Here is an 18,699-nt window from a genome sequence, read left to right as displayed (position 1 = left end):
CTCCATAGAGCAGTCAGCAGAGGCACAGCTGCCCAGGGAGCTGGGGGGGGGGGGTGTCACCATCCCTGGAGATGTGCAGAACTGTGGGGATGTGGCACTGAGGGATGCAGTCAGTGGGCATGGTGGGAGTGGGATGTGACTGGGGATCCCAGAGGTCTTTTCCCACCTTAAGGATTCCATGATTCTACGATTCTCTCCCACTCTGTGCCCCTTTTTTGTCCTGCAGGGACTGTATGGCTACGGGCTACAGCTGCCCTGTGCCCACCACTGCAGGGAGCAGCCAGACACACTGACCTCCCCATCTCCATCCCCATCCCCATCCACATCCCCATCCCCATCCACATCCCCATCCCATCCCTCTTCCTGCTCTGCCCACAGCTCAGAGGGCTGAGCACCGAGCCTCTGGAGCCTGAGGTACCTGAAGTCTGGGGCTACAACCAAGGAGTGGTGTTAAATGCCACACTGCTCTTCCTTTATTGTCTGCTGTGCACAGCCCAGACTGTGATCCCAGGGCTGGCTCAGTGGTTTTCCCATGATTGACACAATAGTTGTCAAGAGGAAATGGTTTCAAACTAAAAGAGGGGAGACTTAGATTGGGTATAAGAAAAAGGTGTTTTATAATAAGGGTGGTGATGCACTGGCATGGGTTGCCCCCTCCACAGAGACACCCAAGGTCAGGCTGGATGGGCTCTGAACACTGATGGAGCTGTGGGTGTCCCTGTTCATTACAGGGGGGTTAGACGAGATGACCCTTAGAGGTTCCTTCCAACTCAAACCATTCCGATTCTGTGATGTGCCTAAGGGCAGCAGCTCTTGGCTCTCAGGAGCTGTTCCTCCCCACACTGCTGAGTGGGGTGTGGGGGCTGTTTCCCAGCAGGGCTGTCATTCTGGGATGCTCTGTTATTTCCTGACCTCTGGACACTCAGCACATGAGATGTTGGTTTCTAATAGGACCAGGCCCAGTTCCCTGACCGTCACCCTCACTGGGATTCCTGGTGTGCTGCTGAGCAGCCACTGGATGGCATTGCCTCTTTGCTGCCTCTCCCTCCTCATGCTCCTGGGGAACGGAGCCTTACTCTGTGTGATGAAGACTGACCACAGTCTCCTTGCACCCATGCACTATTTCCTCTCCATGCTGACCATGGCAGACCTGGGCTTGCCTCTCTCCACCCTGCCCACCATGTTGGCCATTTTCTGGTCTAAGTCCACCCCCATCTGTTTTGAGACATGTGTTGTTCGGATGCACTTCATCTGCATCTCCACCATAGAGTCCTGGTGGCCATGGTCTCTGCTTCATTGCTATCTGCCACTCTTTGCACTATGATCTGTCCTGACCAGTCTCTGATAATGAATATGGGAGCAGTTTTCATGCAGGGCGTCTGCACAGTGCTCTCCATTGCTGTTCTCATTGGGAAGATGCCCTTCTGCAGGTCCCATGTGCAGTCCCACTCCGGTCTGCATCAGGACGTGCTGAGACTGATGTGCTGGGATGTCTGGGTGAACAGCCTGTGTGGGCCAATGGCCATGGTGCTCCCTGAGCATCCTTCTGTCCTACACCATAATCATCAGGGCCATCCTGAGCATCATCTCCTGGGAGGCACGAGCCAAAGCCTTCAGTGTTTGTGTCTCCCAGCTCAGTGCCATCCTGGTGCTCTACAGCTCACCCCCCCGTCTGTCACTCACAGACCCAGAAGGCACCTGCAGATTCAGGCTCTGAAGAAGCACAAAGCTGCCAGACTTGTGCTTTTAATTACGAGCCTCCCCACATCCACTGATGGTACAGAGCTCACAGTGTGTGATCACACGAGACTGCAGCACTCATTACATGAATCACACACTTCTCAGCTTGGCTGCTGTGAAGAGCAGACAGGATCCAATGGCTGAGGACACAAAGCCAGGGAGCTGAGCTCCATCTCCTTGCAGGGTCTGCAAGGGGAGCGTGTGCTCTTTGCAATCTCATGTTATCATCCTCTCTGCCTGTAACTCTTTGGGAACACCACAAAAACTCCTCCCCACTCCCAGGCTATGGTTCAGTGAAGGTAGGTTGGCGTGGGGTGCAATTTGCACGCAGTGCAGTCCAACACATCCTGTGACGTGGTGCTTTCTGCAGCAACATCCCCATATTTCCTTCATGGTGTATTAGGGACATGCTTTATACCCAAGCTGGCTGAGCTGCCCCTTCCACCAGATGGGCTCCCCCCCATCCCAAGGCAATCCACCTGCTGCCCAGCCCCCTTTGGTTGTGTAAAATAAACCTCCCCACAAATCTCTGTGACTTCATCCTGCTTGTCAGTCACAGCCAACTATCTTCTCCATTTCCTTCTGCCTCCAAATCAATGCCTCATCATGGGCTGCTCTCCTCCTCCGGGCTATCTCGTGTCAGCAAGTGCAAAGCTTGACCTGGGGCAGTTCCAGAAGAGCTTTGCCAAATGCTGCATCATTGCTCCCAGCCCTTTTGCAGCTCTGCTCACACACACTCAGCATCCCAGATGGGGCATTGCTGCAGTGTGGTGGCACCCAGGGGTGGCTGCACATCAGGGCTTGGGGCCCCCAATACCTCCATTGCATTACTGCTCTCACCCTCTAGGAGCAGGAGATGAGGGCTCCAGAAAGAGGGAGCAAAGCAAAGAGGAGAAAGAGCATCCATCACTATGCATGGCAGGACAGACAGCACTGAGGGATGGAGCAGAGGAGAGCATGGATTTCAGTGCAGGGACAGGGCAGGAGGTGTGCAGCTGTGCAAGGAGCTGTGAGGTCAGGGCTGGAGCTTCCCCCAGCTGTTCTGAGAGTTGCTATGGAGAAAGCACACGGCAAGGATCACTGAGATGAAGTGGAGATAGATGCCAGGGCAATACTTTTTAGGTCAAATGTGAGATTTATGGGATAATTGTACTTGGATCTTTCTTTTTCATTGGCCAAAGGGAATGCTCTGTTTCCTCCACTGCCTGTGAGACACTGAGCAGCAAAAGCAGCAAACACGAAAGCACCGCTCCTGTGCATGCTGCAAAGGGTCGTGTCAGTCAGACACTGATCTCTGGTACAAGCAGGAAATGTGAATGTGAGAAGCTGCCAGAAATCTCTAATTTTTCCCAGTGTTTGTAAAGCAGATTTCTGCAGCCCAGCGTGCAGCTGCACCACGGGAGGAGTAAGGGGCTGGTCCAAGCAAATGGGATCCTGGGCTCCATCAGCAGAGGGGTGGCCAGCAGGGACAGGGAGGGGATTGTCCCTCTCTTCTCTGCCCTCATGAGGCCCCATCTGCAGTGCTGCATCCAGGTCTGGGGCCCCCATCCAAGAAAGACAGGGAGCTGTTGGAGAGGGTGCAGAGGAGACCACAAAGATGCTCAGAGGGCTGCTTTGACCTGCACAAGGTTGGGTTGACCTTCCCATGGAGTCCTGAGCCAACATCTGTGTGATGCTGTGCAAGCATCCCGCTCAGTATTGCAGACAGGCAATTTGACAGGAGTTTGAGTGTTCTGCTAATTGCAGTGATTCAGACTTCAGGTGCCGGGGGGAAGAGGAAGGCTGCTGTTTGTAGCCTGTGAGTGCAAAGCGATTCCCTGGGCTGCTTTGGGATCAGCGCAACTGATGGCAGCCCACTGCTGACAGCTCTGGTTGAGGATTTAACCACTTCCCTACAGGCAGAATCCACACAGGAGCTCATAGGGGTGTGTTCTGTTCATTGCAGACAGCAGTGTTGGGCAACAGCGGGGCTCTGAGCCACCACCCAGCCCACACCTCTCCATTGCCATCCATACAGCATTTCCAATGGGACCCCAACCAACTCACACTCTGCATGGTGCTACCGTGATGTTAATTTGTTCCTGCTCTACACCTGCATTTACTTTAAGACCACCTCACCCCCCTTCCTGGACTAACGTCTCCACATACCTTGCTGCTGTGGATGCAGGTCTGCAATGGAAGCGCAGCCCTGCAGTGTGCATCAGCAGTGCAGCAGCCCCCAGTGCAGCTCCCTCCCCGCCTCTGAGTCACAGCCCCGTGCAGCCTCCCTGCCATAACCGGCAGGGCCACGCGCCTTCCTGACACCCGCTGTTTGCTTTCTGGTGTTTGACTTTCCGTCAGCGGTGCCCGAAGTAATAACTCACATTCTGAGTTTTCTGTGCTTTCCAGCTGTCCGCCCCTTCTTCTTTTCCGCCCTCGCTCAGCCCTCCACCTCTGTTTTACATTTGCAAGTTCACCAAATCCCCTCTTGCCAGCAAGAAGTGTTAATTGTCAGCTTTACACCCTCAGCACGGCGGCTCTGATGATGCTATGATGGGATGTGGAAATAAACCACGTCCAGTCAGTGCCTCGCTTGCTCCTTATTCTGATCAATAGTAAGGTATTACTTCTCAGAAAGGGTGTCCAGGCACTGGAATGGGCTGCCCAGGGAGGTGGTGGAGTCACCGACTCTGGGGGTGTTCAAGGAACGACTGGATGTTGTGTTGAGGGACGTGGTTTAGTGGGAGCTATTGGTAATAGGAGAACGGTTGGACTGGATGATCTTTTATGTCTTCTCCAACCCTGGTGATTCTATGATTCTATGAATACTGTTTTTTTCCCATCTCACACTGTAATCAGTGCAGATTTCCTACTGGAAGAGCAAACCACAGTTTGGTTTTCCTTTGGAACCTGACATGAGCTCCCCTTCTGGCCTGGTTTTAAACCACAGCATCCTGTGTGCACCTCCATATCCGCATGTTCTCACATCACCACACGGAGAAGCTTCTAACCCCATGCAAACAGATCACACACCAGACTCAGCCTTCAGCACGAAGTAGGTCATGGCTGAGGCCAACATGAGTTGGACATTTTAAGTGTGAAGCGCAGGGGCACCTAAAAGGGGATGCAGCTCTTCAGAAAGATTCTAGAAATCCACCTTCTCTCCATGAAGTCTGAGTTTCTTCTGCATTCGGTGACCCAAATTTGGGACTACGTGTGGCTTCCTATGGCAGCCAGAGGTGATGAGCCAGTGCCATCCCTGCAGCATCTCTCCTCTACAGTGGGCTGAGCTGCTCAGGCAAGTGAACCTCAAAGTAAATCCCCCTCCTTGAAACTACATCCTCCACAGGGAACCCTTCATCTTACATCTCACCCCACGAGTGTGATGCATTGGAGAAGCCTGAGTGCTCCCTGGGTTGTGTGCCTGCTTTTGGCCCATTGGTACCGCTCCAGAAGCTCCAGTTCATGAATCAGTGCTGGGCTGTGCTGTGCAGGTTCCTGGATTTGCAGAGTAATCCTCATCTCCAGCGGTGGGAGGGAAGTGGGGCTCCATGCGTGCCAGAGCCCCTGGTTGTAGGGGACGTGGTCAGCCCATGCCTGGAGCTGCTGTCCCCAGGGCTCAGCTTTTCCATGCCCTCATCCTCCTCATGGCACCTTGGTTGGGTTTGGCCATTCCATCATGTCAGGGTCTTGCAGAAGGAGAGAGTCAATCCCACCTCATTGTGAGGGACAGACCAGATCACCTCTTCACGTCTCTTCTGACCAGACTGTCCATGATTTCTGTGCTTAGCACAGGACGGGCAGCACGGAATTGTGGCATTGTGGTTTTGATGATCTCGGGCAGTTGGTGGGCATCCATTTCTTCCATTGCAGGGCACCGCATTAACAACTCTGGGCTGTGATGCCAGAAACTATTGCCCAGCAACAAGTGTCTTCAATCATCAGATGTTCATCCTAATGAGCTAGAAAAAAGAAGCAGTTCTGTTAGCAGCAATGAGATTATGACTTCACTCGACAGCAGTAACTCATATCTCAATTATCAGATCTGCTCAGCTCTTATCGTGCTCCCTTTTAGCAGCAGCCACCTGATAACATCTCTCACCCTCCAGCCTGAATTTCCACCAGCCCGGTGATGTCACGGTAATTCATTTTGGAAAGCAATAACAGTTTGGCAGAGTAACGTCGTTACTTCCCCACCTCATAGCTCTGCTCCCACTGGTGATATCTTAAAACCACGGCGTAAGCCCGACTGCTGCTCTGCTTTCTGAGGGGCCGTGCCAACCCGCCTGGCCAGCAGACTGATGAAGGTGAATCAGCACGTTTGACCTTATCAGAATGAAATGATTTCAAGCTTGAGAGTATGAAAAGCTTCGATGAGATCAAAACCCAAAGCCTTTCCCACTTTTTTAGAGAGAAGTTTTGGAATCTTTTGTCTATCTACACCTGGCAAAGACAAATGTGAAGCTGCTGAGGCAGATGTGCACCATGGTTCATAGAACCAGAGAACCACAGAACTGTTGAGACTGGAAGAGCCCCCCGAGATCCACAGCCCAACCGCAGCCCACTGCCCACATCGCCCAGTGCCACATCCCCACAGCTCTGGAACGCCCCCAGGGATGGCGACCCTTGGAGCTGGTGACATCCCCTGGAAAAGGGATTTTCCCTAATATCCAACCTGACCCTGTGCTGGTGCAGCTTAAGGTCTTTGCTCTCATCCACCTTGACTGAGATGGGACCAGACAAACTGGAGTCTGCACGTGTTAATGGATCTGTACCATTCGTCTCCTTTTGGAGAAGGAAATACCCCAGCAGAGCAGGTTCTGTCTGTTCCTGCATCCAGCAAGCACCTGGAGTGGACCCCATTTTAGGAATTAGTGAAGGTTTCCCATAGGAGCACAGATGCCTGAGCCCCCCTCTGTCACCTCTAGCAAGAAAAGAGCAGCTCACATCTCATTTCCCTCTCAACTGGAGACACAAAGGAAGGCAAAAACTGCCTTCCTAGTCAGGATGATGCTGGTACTTAGAACAATCCTTTCTTCCCACACTGATTTTTCCTTTATTTCTTGGAGTTTCGCTGTCCTAAATGGCTGTAGGTGCTTTCCATGCTGCTGTGGCAATTGAATGGTCTCCACAGCTTTCAGAACTGTTATGGTTGGAAAAGACATCCAAGGTGACCAAATGCAGCCCCAGCCCATCCCCACCATGCCCACCATCCACGTCCCCACGCAGTGCCCCCTCCTGCTGCTGGCCATGCCTGCTGTGAGGGTCCTCCTGTCTGCCAGTCAGAGCACACGCTGGGAGCCAGGAGCACTCCGGTATGACACGGAGGTGCTGCCCAGAGCAACGAGTTCCTCAGTTCTGCCTCAGTGTTCCCAATCAGGGTGAACTCCCTGCATCCCAGCTCCTGTTTGCAGCCCTCAGAGAGCATCATTCTGCTGGTGGAGGTTTGGGACGTGCTGTGCACGGTGCTGCTCCAGCCTGCATTACACCAAATCATCCGCAGGTCGTGCTGACCCACGTTCACCTCTCCGCTGCTCTGAGTCACCTCTGCCCACCAGCTTCTCTTAAATAGGAAAACGAGATGGAGGGCTCCGCAGTGTTTGCAGATTTCTCTCATCTTGTTTGATTTTCCACCCCACACACTAAAAGCAGAGGGTTTGCTTTCTTTGCACAGAACTCCCCGTCCCTTCTGCACTTTCCGAATCCCCTCATTGAATTATTTACCTGCCGTGGTCAGCCAGGCATTAAATGTGTCAATGTTTGCCCATGCAGGCGCTCTGTCTCTGTGGCTGAGGATCTCATCTGTGCCACTCACGGCAGCACAGGAAATTGGCTGACACAACTCCGCTTCGCCCAGCGCTTTTGTGGTGGTTTCAATTAGAGACACTATTTTTTTCTGCTGAAAAGTCCAGATGGTTCGGCCCCCTGCAGCACCAGCTTGAAAGAGCTTTGTCGGGCTTTAACTCTTTGTTCCCTGCAGCAGAAGGTGCTGCGAGGCACCGTGTGCCCCAGGCTCTGTGCTGAGGTCACTCACTTGTCCAACAGGCGGGGAAGTTAAAATGGGGTGGGATGGAGAGCAGAGTTGGGGACTGCAGGGCTCCAGCAGAGAGATGACTTATATCAGCAGCATTGAATGAAGGGTTTGAAGGGTTCCTTTGCACACACTGCTGGGTATCACAGACACAGGCATCACTGAGTTTCAGAGTCCCAGAATCATGGAATCATGGAATGCTTAGGGTAGGAAAAGCCCAAATCCAACCCCAACCACACACAGCATCACAGAATGGTTGGGTTGGAAGGGACCTCCAGGATCATGAAGCTCCAACCCCCCACCACACACAGGGACACCAACCTCCACATTGAATACCAGCCCAGGCTGCCCAGGGCCCCATCCAAGCTGGCCTTCAACACCTCCAGGGCTGGACGGGGCATCCACAGCCTCTCTGGGCAGCTGTTCCAGCACCTCACCACTCTCTGTAAACAACTTCCCCCTGACATCCAACCTCCATCTTCCCTCCTTCAACTCCAAACCATTTCCCTTGTCCTGCTGTTATCCCCCCTTTCCAAGAGCTGACCCAACCCATCCCACCATGCCCACTGACCATGACTCCAAGTGAACTGAGCTGTGACTGTGGGTGCAAACTCACAGAAACTGAGAATCATTTGGAAAAATGTCCAAGAAACAGGAAGACAAACACTAAACAGAGAAACGCGTTTGTACAGCTGAGCCTGGGAGGGGCTGGGGGGGGATAATCACAGCTACTGCACAGTGCTTTCCTGCAGGGCACACAGCACAGGGCCGGAGCCAGCCGGGCTTCTGTTGCTTGGAATATGCCTGCACTGAAATGCCTGGCATATCTCAAACGGCTGCTGGAGTTCTGTGGTCTGAACTGCCAAGGGAACAAGAGAAGGGGAAGCTGGGATGTGGTGCTGCTCAGGGGTCAGCACCAGGCACAGCAATGAGATGCTGAACAGAAGAGGGGACCTCCTTTCCCCCTTTGCTGATGTTCAGATCCCCAGGTGTGAAAAGGTGACGTTCACACAGCATTGTGCCGATGGTTTTCTGTGGCAAAACCTTTCTCCTCATCCTGATCCAAGTACTCACATAACTCCATCTCTAACAGCTGCCCCTCACCCAAATCCTGCCCCCACAGCAGGAGGACCCCAAAGCAGGACGGTTGCCCACTCTTCTGTGGGATCCCACATCAATGCAGCTGCTCTGAGCCACAGTCCTGCTATGATTCCCACCCCAGATCTGCTTTTGGGCCTCTGCAGATCGCTGATGTGGAGAAACGTTGCATCACAGCCCAGAGCTGTTGGTTCCAAAGTGGTCAGCTGCCCCTCTGGTGGAAGCAGAGGAGATGCTGTAAATCCTCCTTGTAAACAACTGTTTACAGGAGTGGACAGTGATAGGACAAGGGGGAATGGTTTAAAACTGAGACAGGGGAAGTTCAGGTTGGATCTGAGGAGGAAGTTTTTCCCCCAGAGGGTGGTGACGCACTGGAACAGGTTGCCCAAGGAGGCTGTGGGTGCCCCATCCCTGCAGGCATTCAAGGCCAGGCTGGATGTGGGTTGCTGGTTGGTGACCCTGCAAATAGTTGGAACTGGTTGAGCACTGTGGGCCTTTGCAATCCAGGCCATTCTATCATTCTATGATCCTCCCAAGGAGCAGAGGACACCCCTTCTGTGCTGCAGCCCCTCCATCCAGGCAGTGGGGATAATTCTGTCCAACTCAGCACAGCCCCTGTGGCCAAAGAAAACATGATCAAACAAACATGATCAAACTGCCTGTGCATATCTGAAGATTTCTGAAGCAGAGGAGGATGAGGAACATGCACGGCTTTCCTTCCTTCCCCTGTGCAAGGGAACCTCCATGGTCTGGAGCAATCTTCAACCCAGTGCTGCGTTGCAGACACATGAAACCTCGGCAGCAGCACAGTTTGCTCTTGGTTTGAGAGCCATTCCCCAGCTGCACTGTGCCCAGTACTGCAGGGAGCAGCCAGAAACACTGACCTCCCCATCCCCATCCCTGTCCCCATCCCACCCCTCTCCCAGCCCCAGGCTCCTGCCCTGCATTCTCACCTCTCAGTTCAGATCTGTGCCCGGACAGGGCTGGCTCACTGTCAGTCCGTCACCCACCTCTGACGAATCTCTCACCAGGAGAGAGGAGTAAAGCCAAAAGCGGTGCCAATAGGGTGATTTCAGGTAGCCGTGGTGCTCCTGTCCTCCTGGATCTTACTAAGCCCTCTCCTCATTCCTTTGCCTATCTCAAATGAGCGTTATTTTGAACAGCATCTATAGGCTTTTCATGGGAGGACCAAACTTCCACCTCTTCCTCCCCTCCTCACCATCCTTTCTCACAGTGCATCAGATATCAAGCACTGACCTCTGCCCCATGCAGTAAATAGGATTAGGACTGGCTTAGGCTCAAGCCATAAACATTTCCAGCAAACAGACTGATGTTGTGCCAAGTGGCAGCTGCATTCCCCCTCGTATGTGGTTCTGGGAAAGTTTCTTTTTTCAAATGGGAAGACAGATGGACACCTCACATCCTGTCCTATATATATATATATATATACATGTTCTGCGCTGCTGGGAAAAGGATTTAAGCAGGAAACCAGAAAGCCCAGCTCTGTGAGAACGCGCTACGCAAAGACTGCAGCTGGCAGCTCCGCGCATATGAGTGACTCAAGTCACAAATCAGAGGGAAATACAAGATTCTGACCATATCTGGCGTGAGACAAATCAATCTTATACTGTATATATATATATATTATAGTTAGATTCTGCTGATCAGCGCTGAGTGTTCTATACTGGAAGGCTGAGTCTGGTTCCTCATTCAGCCACACTGTTCTGGGTAACCCTGAGCGGTCATTTCCATCTCCAGGACATCTCCAGAAGACTCCACAAACCCCTTCCATGTGCCAGTGTGTGCTGCCATGCATGCCCATGGCCATGAAGAACCTCCCCCTTCATGCCAGAAGTGGGTCATTGTTTCAGTGCACGCAGGGTGAGCAAGGAGGAGAAATGCTCTCCTTGGCCGTTCCCAGGGATGATGCTGAAGTTTGTAGAGCAGATCACTGCTTCCTCCCCGCTCAGTGCAGTGTTTGCATCCTCCCAGCACAGGAGGCTGGAAGCTGCCTGGAATGTAGGGTGAATGATGTCAGAATCCCAAGGGAAAACAAGTAGAGGTGTCAGGGTGCATGAAATACAAGCATGTGCATGCAGCTTGGGCTATAAGGAAAGCAGAGAAGAGAAACCGTGTTGTTCCCTCAGACTGGATCAGCCCAAAGAGATTCCAGTTTATGCCTTTTAGACTCCAGTTTATGCCTCTTAGACTCCAGTTTATGCCTTTTCCAGACACCAGAGGAAAAACAAGTCTGGCAGGACCTTGGGAGAATATCTCTTCTGTGTCTTTGCCCCAAGACAGGCTCAACTGAAACCATTACTGAGAAATACCACTCGTGGCAGTGACTCCATTCCCGTGCACCGCTAACCCCGTTCCTACACCCACCCTTTGTCTAACCTTGGCTTGTCTTCCCAAGGCTGTGCCTCAGCCCCACAGGCCTGGTTATCTCCATCTCCTTGTAGTGCCTTTCTGCACTGCTGCAGGACACTCTCTGTCCTCTCCCTGCTGCCTCAGACTCCACACCACAGCATCTCAGCTGCTCCCAACCCACCGCACCACGTTTGACTTTCGTGCTCCCCATGGCCACCTGCCATTCCTCTTCCACTTTCTGATGTGAAGGTGTTCCCTGGGTGAGGCTGGTTGGCACTGACAACCATAAGAACCATTCTCCTAGATGGAAGTAAGGGACTCTGCATCCTGCTATCTTGTACTGAAGAATGGCCATTAATGGCCTTCAGGAAGGTTATTTACAGATGGTCCTTCCCACGATGTGTATCCCTGTGGCCAATAATGAACACAGAGGTTTCCTGAGCAGGAAGCCACACCTTGGCCATCGTGTTCAATTGAAACCAATGAGTCCATCATGCATGAATTTCCTAACATGTACCACATCTACATTACAGCTAAATGTACTTCCATCTCCCACTGCATCATTATAGAATAGAAACATTCTGTATTTATCTTTTCTTCCCTTTTCATTCTCTTATGGACCTTTCCATCATAGAATCACAGAACCATAGAATCACAGAATGGTTGGAAGGGACCTCAAGGATCATGAGGCTCCAAACCCCCCACTGCAGGCAGGGCTACCAACCTCCACATTGAAGGACCCAGCACCCCATCCAACCTGGCCTTGAACACCTCCAGGGATGGACGGGGCATCCACAGCCTCTCTGGGCAGCTGTTCCAGCACCTCACCACTCTCTCAGAGTATTGTATATATATATCTATATATCTATATATCTATATATCCTGTATTGCTTTGTTGTCACTTATGAGGGTTGAAGAGCCGTTGTGTAATAATCCCACTTCTTTGGGATCTATTCCATGCTTCCAACCCACTGCCATGCAGCTCTGGGGCAGCCCAGGAGGGAGGACTATTAGATTAGCTCTGACAGGCCTTGGTCTGGCAGGCACAGAAATAGGGGTTAAGAGTGATTTCCACCTTACAGCTGAGGTGATAAAGATAAATTTATTACCATGAGACGTTTAGATATAACAGGCTGCTGCGACATCGGAGAGGATATCTGCTAATCTGTCTGTGTTTAGCTTTGTGATATTGAGTTTGCTTTTATTGTGCAACACATTATGATTTTAATTAAACATTTCATGTCTCGCTGGTTATGGAAGGAGGACAGCCAGCACCATTTCACCTCTGTTATTCCCCTGGAGAGATGCTGCAAGCACGCTTCTTGCAAAATTTATTATTATTTGCATTACGGATCCATTCTCACAATAAAAATGGTGAGTATTGCCAGTGTGCAGCAGCATTGCCAGGCATCCATCACAGGGAGCTATAAACACGTCGCCCAACAAACCATCAGGAAAGAAAAAAAAACGTGCCTGCTGGGAGAGCATCATAAATGGGAAAGATCATTTACTTCACACAGTATTTTCACTCGTCAGCCTCGCGCTGTTTACGCACGGGGAGCTGGGCTCCAGCAGCTCCGATTGATTGGCTGCAAGGCCAGGACAGGCCAGTCCTCAGGGCGCCTTATAAACCCTGCCCTCCCCACGCCGCGACCTGGGCTGTTCCCCTCCTCATCCAGGCTCATAAGGAACCCAAGCTCATAAGGAACCCAGGCTCATAAGGAACCCAGGCCCTCAGCACAGCGCCTGGTGAGTACCTGAGCAATGAGTCACCTCTCCACCAGGCACACGTTGTGCTCCTGCTCATCCCAGCGTTGCATTTTGGGTGCACACTGGGGTGGATGGGGTTGCACTTCCCAGTGCTGCTGGGGATGTGAGGGCTGCTCGGGGCTGGCAGCGCTGGGTGGGATGGGTGGGTGCGGGGCCAGCAGTGCTGCAGTGCTGCTGTGCTGTGGGCTTTGTGCATGAGCCGTGCTGTGCTCCCACTGTCTGTGGCCTGGCTGGGGTGGTGGGAATGGCACACTCCTGTTCTTGCCTTGAAAGACAGCAGGACTTGGGCTTTATGGGTGCTGTGTCCCCTTTGTTAATCTGGAGCACTCCACAGAGGGGCTGAGCCCCCACTTGGATGCTTGAGTTGGATGCAGTTGTGGAAATAACAAAGTCTCCTCTCGGGGAAAAAAAACAGCACAGATGTGTTGGTCTCACCCTTCCCCAGCCCCTGTGCTTGCCTGTATTGAGGTGCCCCTAAAGCACCAGCACTCTGCTGAAGCTACTGGCAAAAACTGAGGTCAGAGACAAGTAATGGGGTGGCCTGTGAGGGATGCAGAGAGGGGGAGAGCAGCACAGCTGGTGTGTGCCTTCCATGAGGCATCTGCATGCCCACCAGCCCCTACCCTCCACCCCAGGGTGCTGAGCAGGAGCACAGCCCTCTATTGCAGTACCACGTCCTTATGGGCTGGCCAGGAGCACTGCTCAGGGGCTGCTCTTTCAATTCGTGCCCTGTAAGTGGGTGTTGATTTCCTCATCAGGGCTGTGGTGTGAGGTGTAAGTGCTGTCCCAGGATTGTCAGCTGGGACATGGATGCATACCTCTGTGTTATGTAGCATATGTACAAGCACACGTAACTATAATAATTTAAGTATTATATATGAATGCACAAAAACATTGATGTGTGCTTATTATATATATTATCTAGGCATTTTGCACATTTATGTATACTTATTTATGTTACTTTTGTACACACACATACACACATAAAACATGGAGGGAAAAAAATGTCCTGGAAGGAGATCCCTCTCCATAACCCATAGGAGCACACCATAAATCAGAACAGCTCAGCAGAGCCAGGAAAGCCCATTTCTTTGTGCAGCATGGCAGGAGTTTCCACTGTCTGATGACAAAGCCGGTTTTGCACAAAGGCTTTTATGAAGGAGAACCCCTGACAAACCACAGTTAGTTCATGCCCTGTCCTTTCCCAGTAGATAATAGCAGCCTTTTGTTTTATCCACCTCCATATTTCTGGAGAGCAGTTGAACCCCGATGTCTCTGAGTCCTGGATGTCTGATGCTGGAAGGGACACGGGCAGTCAGGCATCAACACCTGCACACAGCTGCTTCTTTTCCCCCATTCTCCAGGTGAGTCTGGATGGAGGCAGATTAATTCTCACATATCAAACACTGTGGCATCAGCAGAAAGGGACAGCTCTCGCCTTAGGGAGCACCAGGCTTCCAGCTGGGACCTGAGGTCCCTCCACACTTCTTCCTTTCCCAGCATCAGCCACTATCCATGTCACAGGGAAAGCACCAGCTGCCCTTTGCTGGACAGGACCAAAGCTGCCCCTTACACTGCCAGGCTCCTCCCGAATCACAGAGCGGTGTAGGCTGGAAGAGGCTTTAAGGATGATCTCTCTCCAACCCCCTGCCGTGTGTGGCTCTGCTTTCTTCCTCCCCTTGGCAGCTGAACACGGGGCTGCCTTCTGGCCAAGGCAAGTCATGGAAAACAACGTTGGGCTCCTTGGGGGAAAGGAAATGACCCTGGGGCTCTTCCTCACTTCCCATTGGTTACATGTCACCTTGGCCCCAGAGCAGGAAGATGTTTATCCTCGCTAAGCTTTGGGTTTCATTGCCACAGTTGCAAGCAAGCTGAGAGTTTAATGGAGCTAAATCATATTAGGAACATTAATAGATACATCATGGAGGATGCGTGTGTTTATTCAAAAATGGACTGTGTTGCAGGAAAACCTCTTGCTCATAATTCAGGTACTTTTTGACCTGCTTGCTTTGTACCCTAGAGAAAGTATATCAGGACTGTAGCCACAAATACTTATTGTCATGAATTAGCTCTTGTTTTCCCCCGCCACTGTTTTTCCTCATCCACACCAAGAATCTTTCAGTCACAGAAGGCACAGAGAGAGCTCAGAGCAGGAGCAGGTCCAAAGAAGGGCAACAAGGCTTGTGAAGGGCTTGGAGAATACGACCTATGAGGAGAGACTGAAGGAAATGGGGCTGCTTAGTCTGGGGAAGAGGAGGCTGAGGGGAGACATGATTGCTCTCTTCCAGTACCTGAAAGGTGACTGCAGCAGAGCAGGGCTGGTCTCTTCTCACTGTGACAGGATGAGGGGAAATGGCCTCAAGTTCACGATGGGAGGTTGAGGTTGGATATCAGGACAAACTTCTTTACAGGAAGGGTTGTTAAGCAATGCAATGGGCTGCCCAGGGAGGTGGTTGAGTCACCATCCCTGATGTGTTTAAAAACCATTTGGATGTGGTGCTCGGGGCCATGATTTAGCAGAGGGCTGTTAGTTAGGGTAGGTAGGATGGTTGGGTTGTGGCTGGGCTGGATGATCTTGAAGGTCTTTTCCAATCTGAGCAATTCTGTGGTTCTGTGATTATGTCATTCAGGAGCACCATTACCTTCTCCAGCATCTTCGAGTGTACTGTCTCTCATGCAGTATAGATAGTGCTGAGTCCAACCCCATTGCTAAAGCAGTTCCCTACAAAATGTCCCACAGGTCTGGAATATCTCCATAGAAGAGATTCTACCACTCTCTGGGCAACCTGTGCCAGTGCTCTGTCACCTTTACTGCGAAGTTCTTCCAGATGTTAGTACAGAACTTCATATGTCCCAGTTTTAGGCCATCACTCCTTGTCCTATTGCTACACACCAAGAAGAGCCTGGCCTCATCCATTTGCCTCCTACCTCCCTTCAGATATTTGTAAGCACTGACCAGATCCCCTCTCAGTCTTTTCCCCAGGCTGAACAGACCCAAGTCTCTCAGCCTTTCCTCCTATGGGAGATGCTCCAGGCCCTGTATCATCTCTGTGGCTTCCCACTGTACTCTCCGCTAGATGATCCCTGTCTTTTTGGAGCCGGAGAGCTCAGAACTGGATATAGTATTCCAGGTGCGACATCACTGGGGCAGAGCAGAGGGGCAGGATCCCTTCCCTCACCCTGCTGGCCACACTCTGCAATGCACCCCAGAATCCCATCTGCCTTCTTGGCCACCAGGGCACACTGCTGGCTCATGGTTACCTGTTCTCCACCAGGACCCCCAGGTCCTTCTCCATAGAGCTCCTCTCCATCAGCTCAGCACTGACCTGCACTGATGCTGTGGTTGTTCCCCCCCAGGAGCAGGACTCTACACTTGCTCATGTCAAACCTCATCAGGTCCCTCCCTGCCCTGCTCTCCGGACTGTCCAGGTCTTGTTGAATGACATCACAGCCTTCATGTGTGCCAGCCAAACCTCCCAGCTTTGTACCATCAGCAAACCTGCTGACGGGGGAGTCTATCCCTTCATCTGGGTCACTGATGGATTAAACAAAAATGTGGTGCTTATCTATTGTCCTTCAGAGCAGTCGCGTCCAACCAACCAAACCTCTCTTAGTGTTTCTCATCTGTTTCCAATGTTGATGTCTTCACTGAGACATCAGGGTGCAATTTTTCCCATCCTCGGGTCCTTCCGTCTCCAGTTAGCACCAAACAGAAGTCAGTTTCATAGCAGCTTAGTCTTGGTTGGGATGACTGTGAAAAATGCATTTGCTCAAAAGGGCAGCTCAGCCTGTGGAATTTGTGGACAAAAAAAAAGGTAGTTTCACTCACCAGGAATGCTGTAACTTTAATATTCAGTAAAAATGTGTATTTTTTTTCATTTTTAAGAAACAAGTGGATTTTTTTATTTTACTTTATTTTACTTTATTTTATTTTATTTTATTTTATTTTATTTTATTTTATTTTATTTATTTATTTATTTATTTTTATGTTATAGTTTAATGGTCAGCTGAGAGTGTAGTTATTTGCAATACTAAGGTAAACATAGCAGCGTCCTAAGCAACACAGAGGCATTCAAGTAGTGGGGAGGTGGAAGAATGTGGGGCTCGTCATTACCCAGTTCTCTATGCAGTGGAGAGTCCAACTATGCGGAGTTTCTGTTGTTGATTTGTTTTAGGTAGAGGTCATGTGAGATCTGAGCTGGAATGGAGCATGACTCACATACCACGCGGGAATTCAATGGCTCCTTCTATCAGCCTTCAGCTTTCCTCATGATGGGCATCCCAGGCCTGGAAGCCTTTCATCACTGGATCTCCATCCCTTTTTGTGTACTCTACCTTATTGCTCTCTTGGGAAACTGCATGATCCTATTCATCATAAAGAAGACCCAAAGTCTTCATGAACCCATGTACTACTTTCTCTCCATGTTATCAGTCACTGACCTTGGCCTGGTTTTATGTACACTGCCTACTACTCTGGGCATTTTTTGGTTTAATATCCGAAGGATTGGTTTTGATGCTTGTCTCACTCAGATGTATTTCATCCACATACTGTCCTTCATTGAATCCTCTGTGCTCCTGGCAATGGCATTCGATCGCTTCATTGCCATCTCCCACCCACTGAGATACCCATCCATACTGACCAAGACAACTGTCACAAAGATAGGTCTGACAATCATACTGAGATGTACAGTCTCCCTTCTTCCAATACCCTTCTTGCTCAAGAGGTTAACCTACTGTGGGAAGACTGAGCTTTCTCATTCCTTTTGCTTCCATCCTGATATCATGAACCTAGCATGTGCAGATATAAAAGTCAATGTCTTCTATGGTATGATTGCTTTGTTATCAACAGTAGGGATGGACTTTATCTGCATTGTGCTGTCCTACATCCTGATCATTAAAACTGTTATCAGCCTTGCAACTAAAGAGGAGTGTCTCAAGGCTTTGAATACATGCGTCTCCCACATCTGTGCTGTCCTGATATTCTTCATCCCAATGATTGGACTGTCCATGATTCATCGTTTTGGAAAGAGCTTTCCTCCTCTGGTTAGCACTTTGGTGGCCTACACCTACCTTATAATCCCCCCTGCTCTCAACCCCATTATCTACAGCATAAAATCCAGCCACATCCGCGAGGCTTTGATCAGGGCACTGAGGAGGAAGTGTGAATCGGAGTGGTAGGCTCTTCCACCAGCTCTGCCAGAAAATGCTGGTGGACTTTTTCCTTGGTCAGAACTGGCAGACTGGTTTCTTAGTGCTGCACCCATGGGTGTCACTGCCAGGCAAAGGAACTGCACATCTGTTCAGACGTTATCCCTCAACCCAGAGCTGTGATCTTTCATGTTTCATCCCAGCATGATGCTTGGCCCTTTCCAACAGCCTGCACACCCCAGGTGTGGAAGCTGCACTTGTAGATGGGGGAGCAATTACAGGAAAATGAGCTTCTCCTTTTGAGTTACACAGTGGAGTGGAGCAAGGAACCTGTGCAATATATTTTAAGGCATCCAGCACCCAGATAATAAATAGGCTTTACCTGGGCTCCTGCATTGCATGTTGCCACATAACTAACCAAGACCACAAACTCTGCAGGACAGGACAGAGGCCAAAAGAGTCTGAATTCACTTTCCATATCAGTGTGAGTAATTTTGTTCAACTGGAAACATCCCATAAGATGGAGATCACTTCCAGAGGTTGAGCACAGAACGTTTTTGGGA

General features: G+C 50.8%; 1 protein-coding gene and 1 pseudogene across 1 annotated transcript; both read left to right on the top strand.

Annotated features, from left to right (window-relative positions):
• Nucleotides 1-934: 934 nt before the first annotated feature.
• On the top strand, nucleotides 935-1,717 carry LOC140256615 (olfactory receptor 51H1-like; annotated as a pseudogene).
• Nucleotides 1,718-17,191: 15,474 nt separating this feature from the next.
• LOC140247412 (olfactory receptor 51G2-like) lies at nucleotides 17,192-18,166 on the top strand. Its single transcript, XM_072327084.1, has one exon. The coding sequence runs from the start codon at nucleotides 17,192-17,194 to the stop codon at nucleotides 18,164-18,166; it is 975 nt and encodes a 324-aa protein (XP_072183185.1).
• Nucleotides 18,167-18,699: the final 533 nt, after the last annotated feature.

Source organism: Excalfactoria chinensis, chromosome 1 (assembly GCF_039878825.1).
Source record: "Excalfactoria chinensis isolate bCotChi1 chromosome 1, bCotChi1.hap2, whole genome shotgun sequence".
Taxonomy (NCBI): Eukaryota; Metazoa; Chordata; class Aves; order Galliformes; family Phasianidae; genus Excalfactoria; species Excalfactoria chinensis.
The sequence above is the reverse complement of the archived record's forward strand: the minus strand, read 5'-3'. Positions and strand labels throughout refer to the sequence as shown.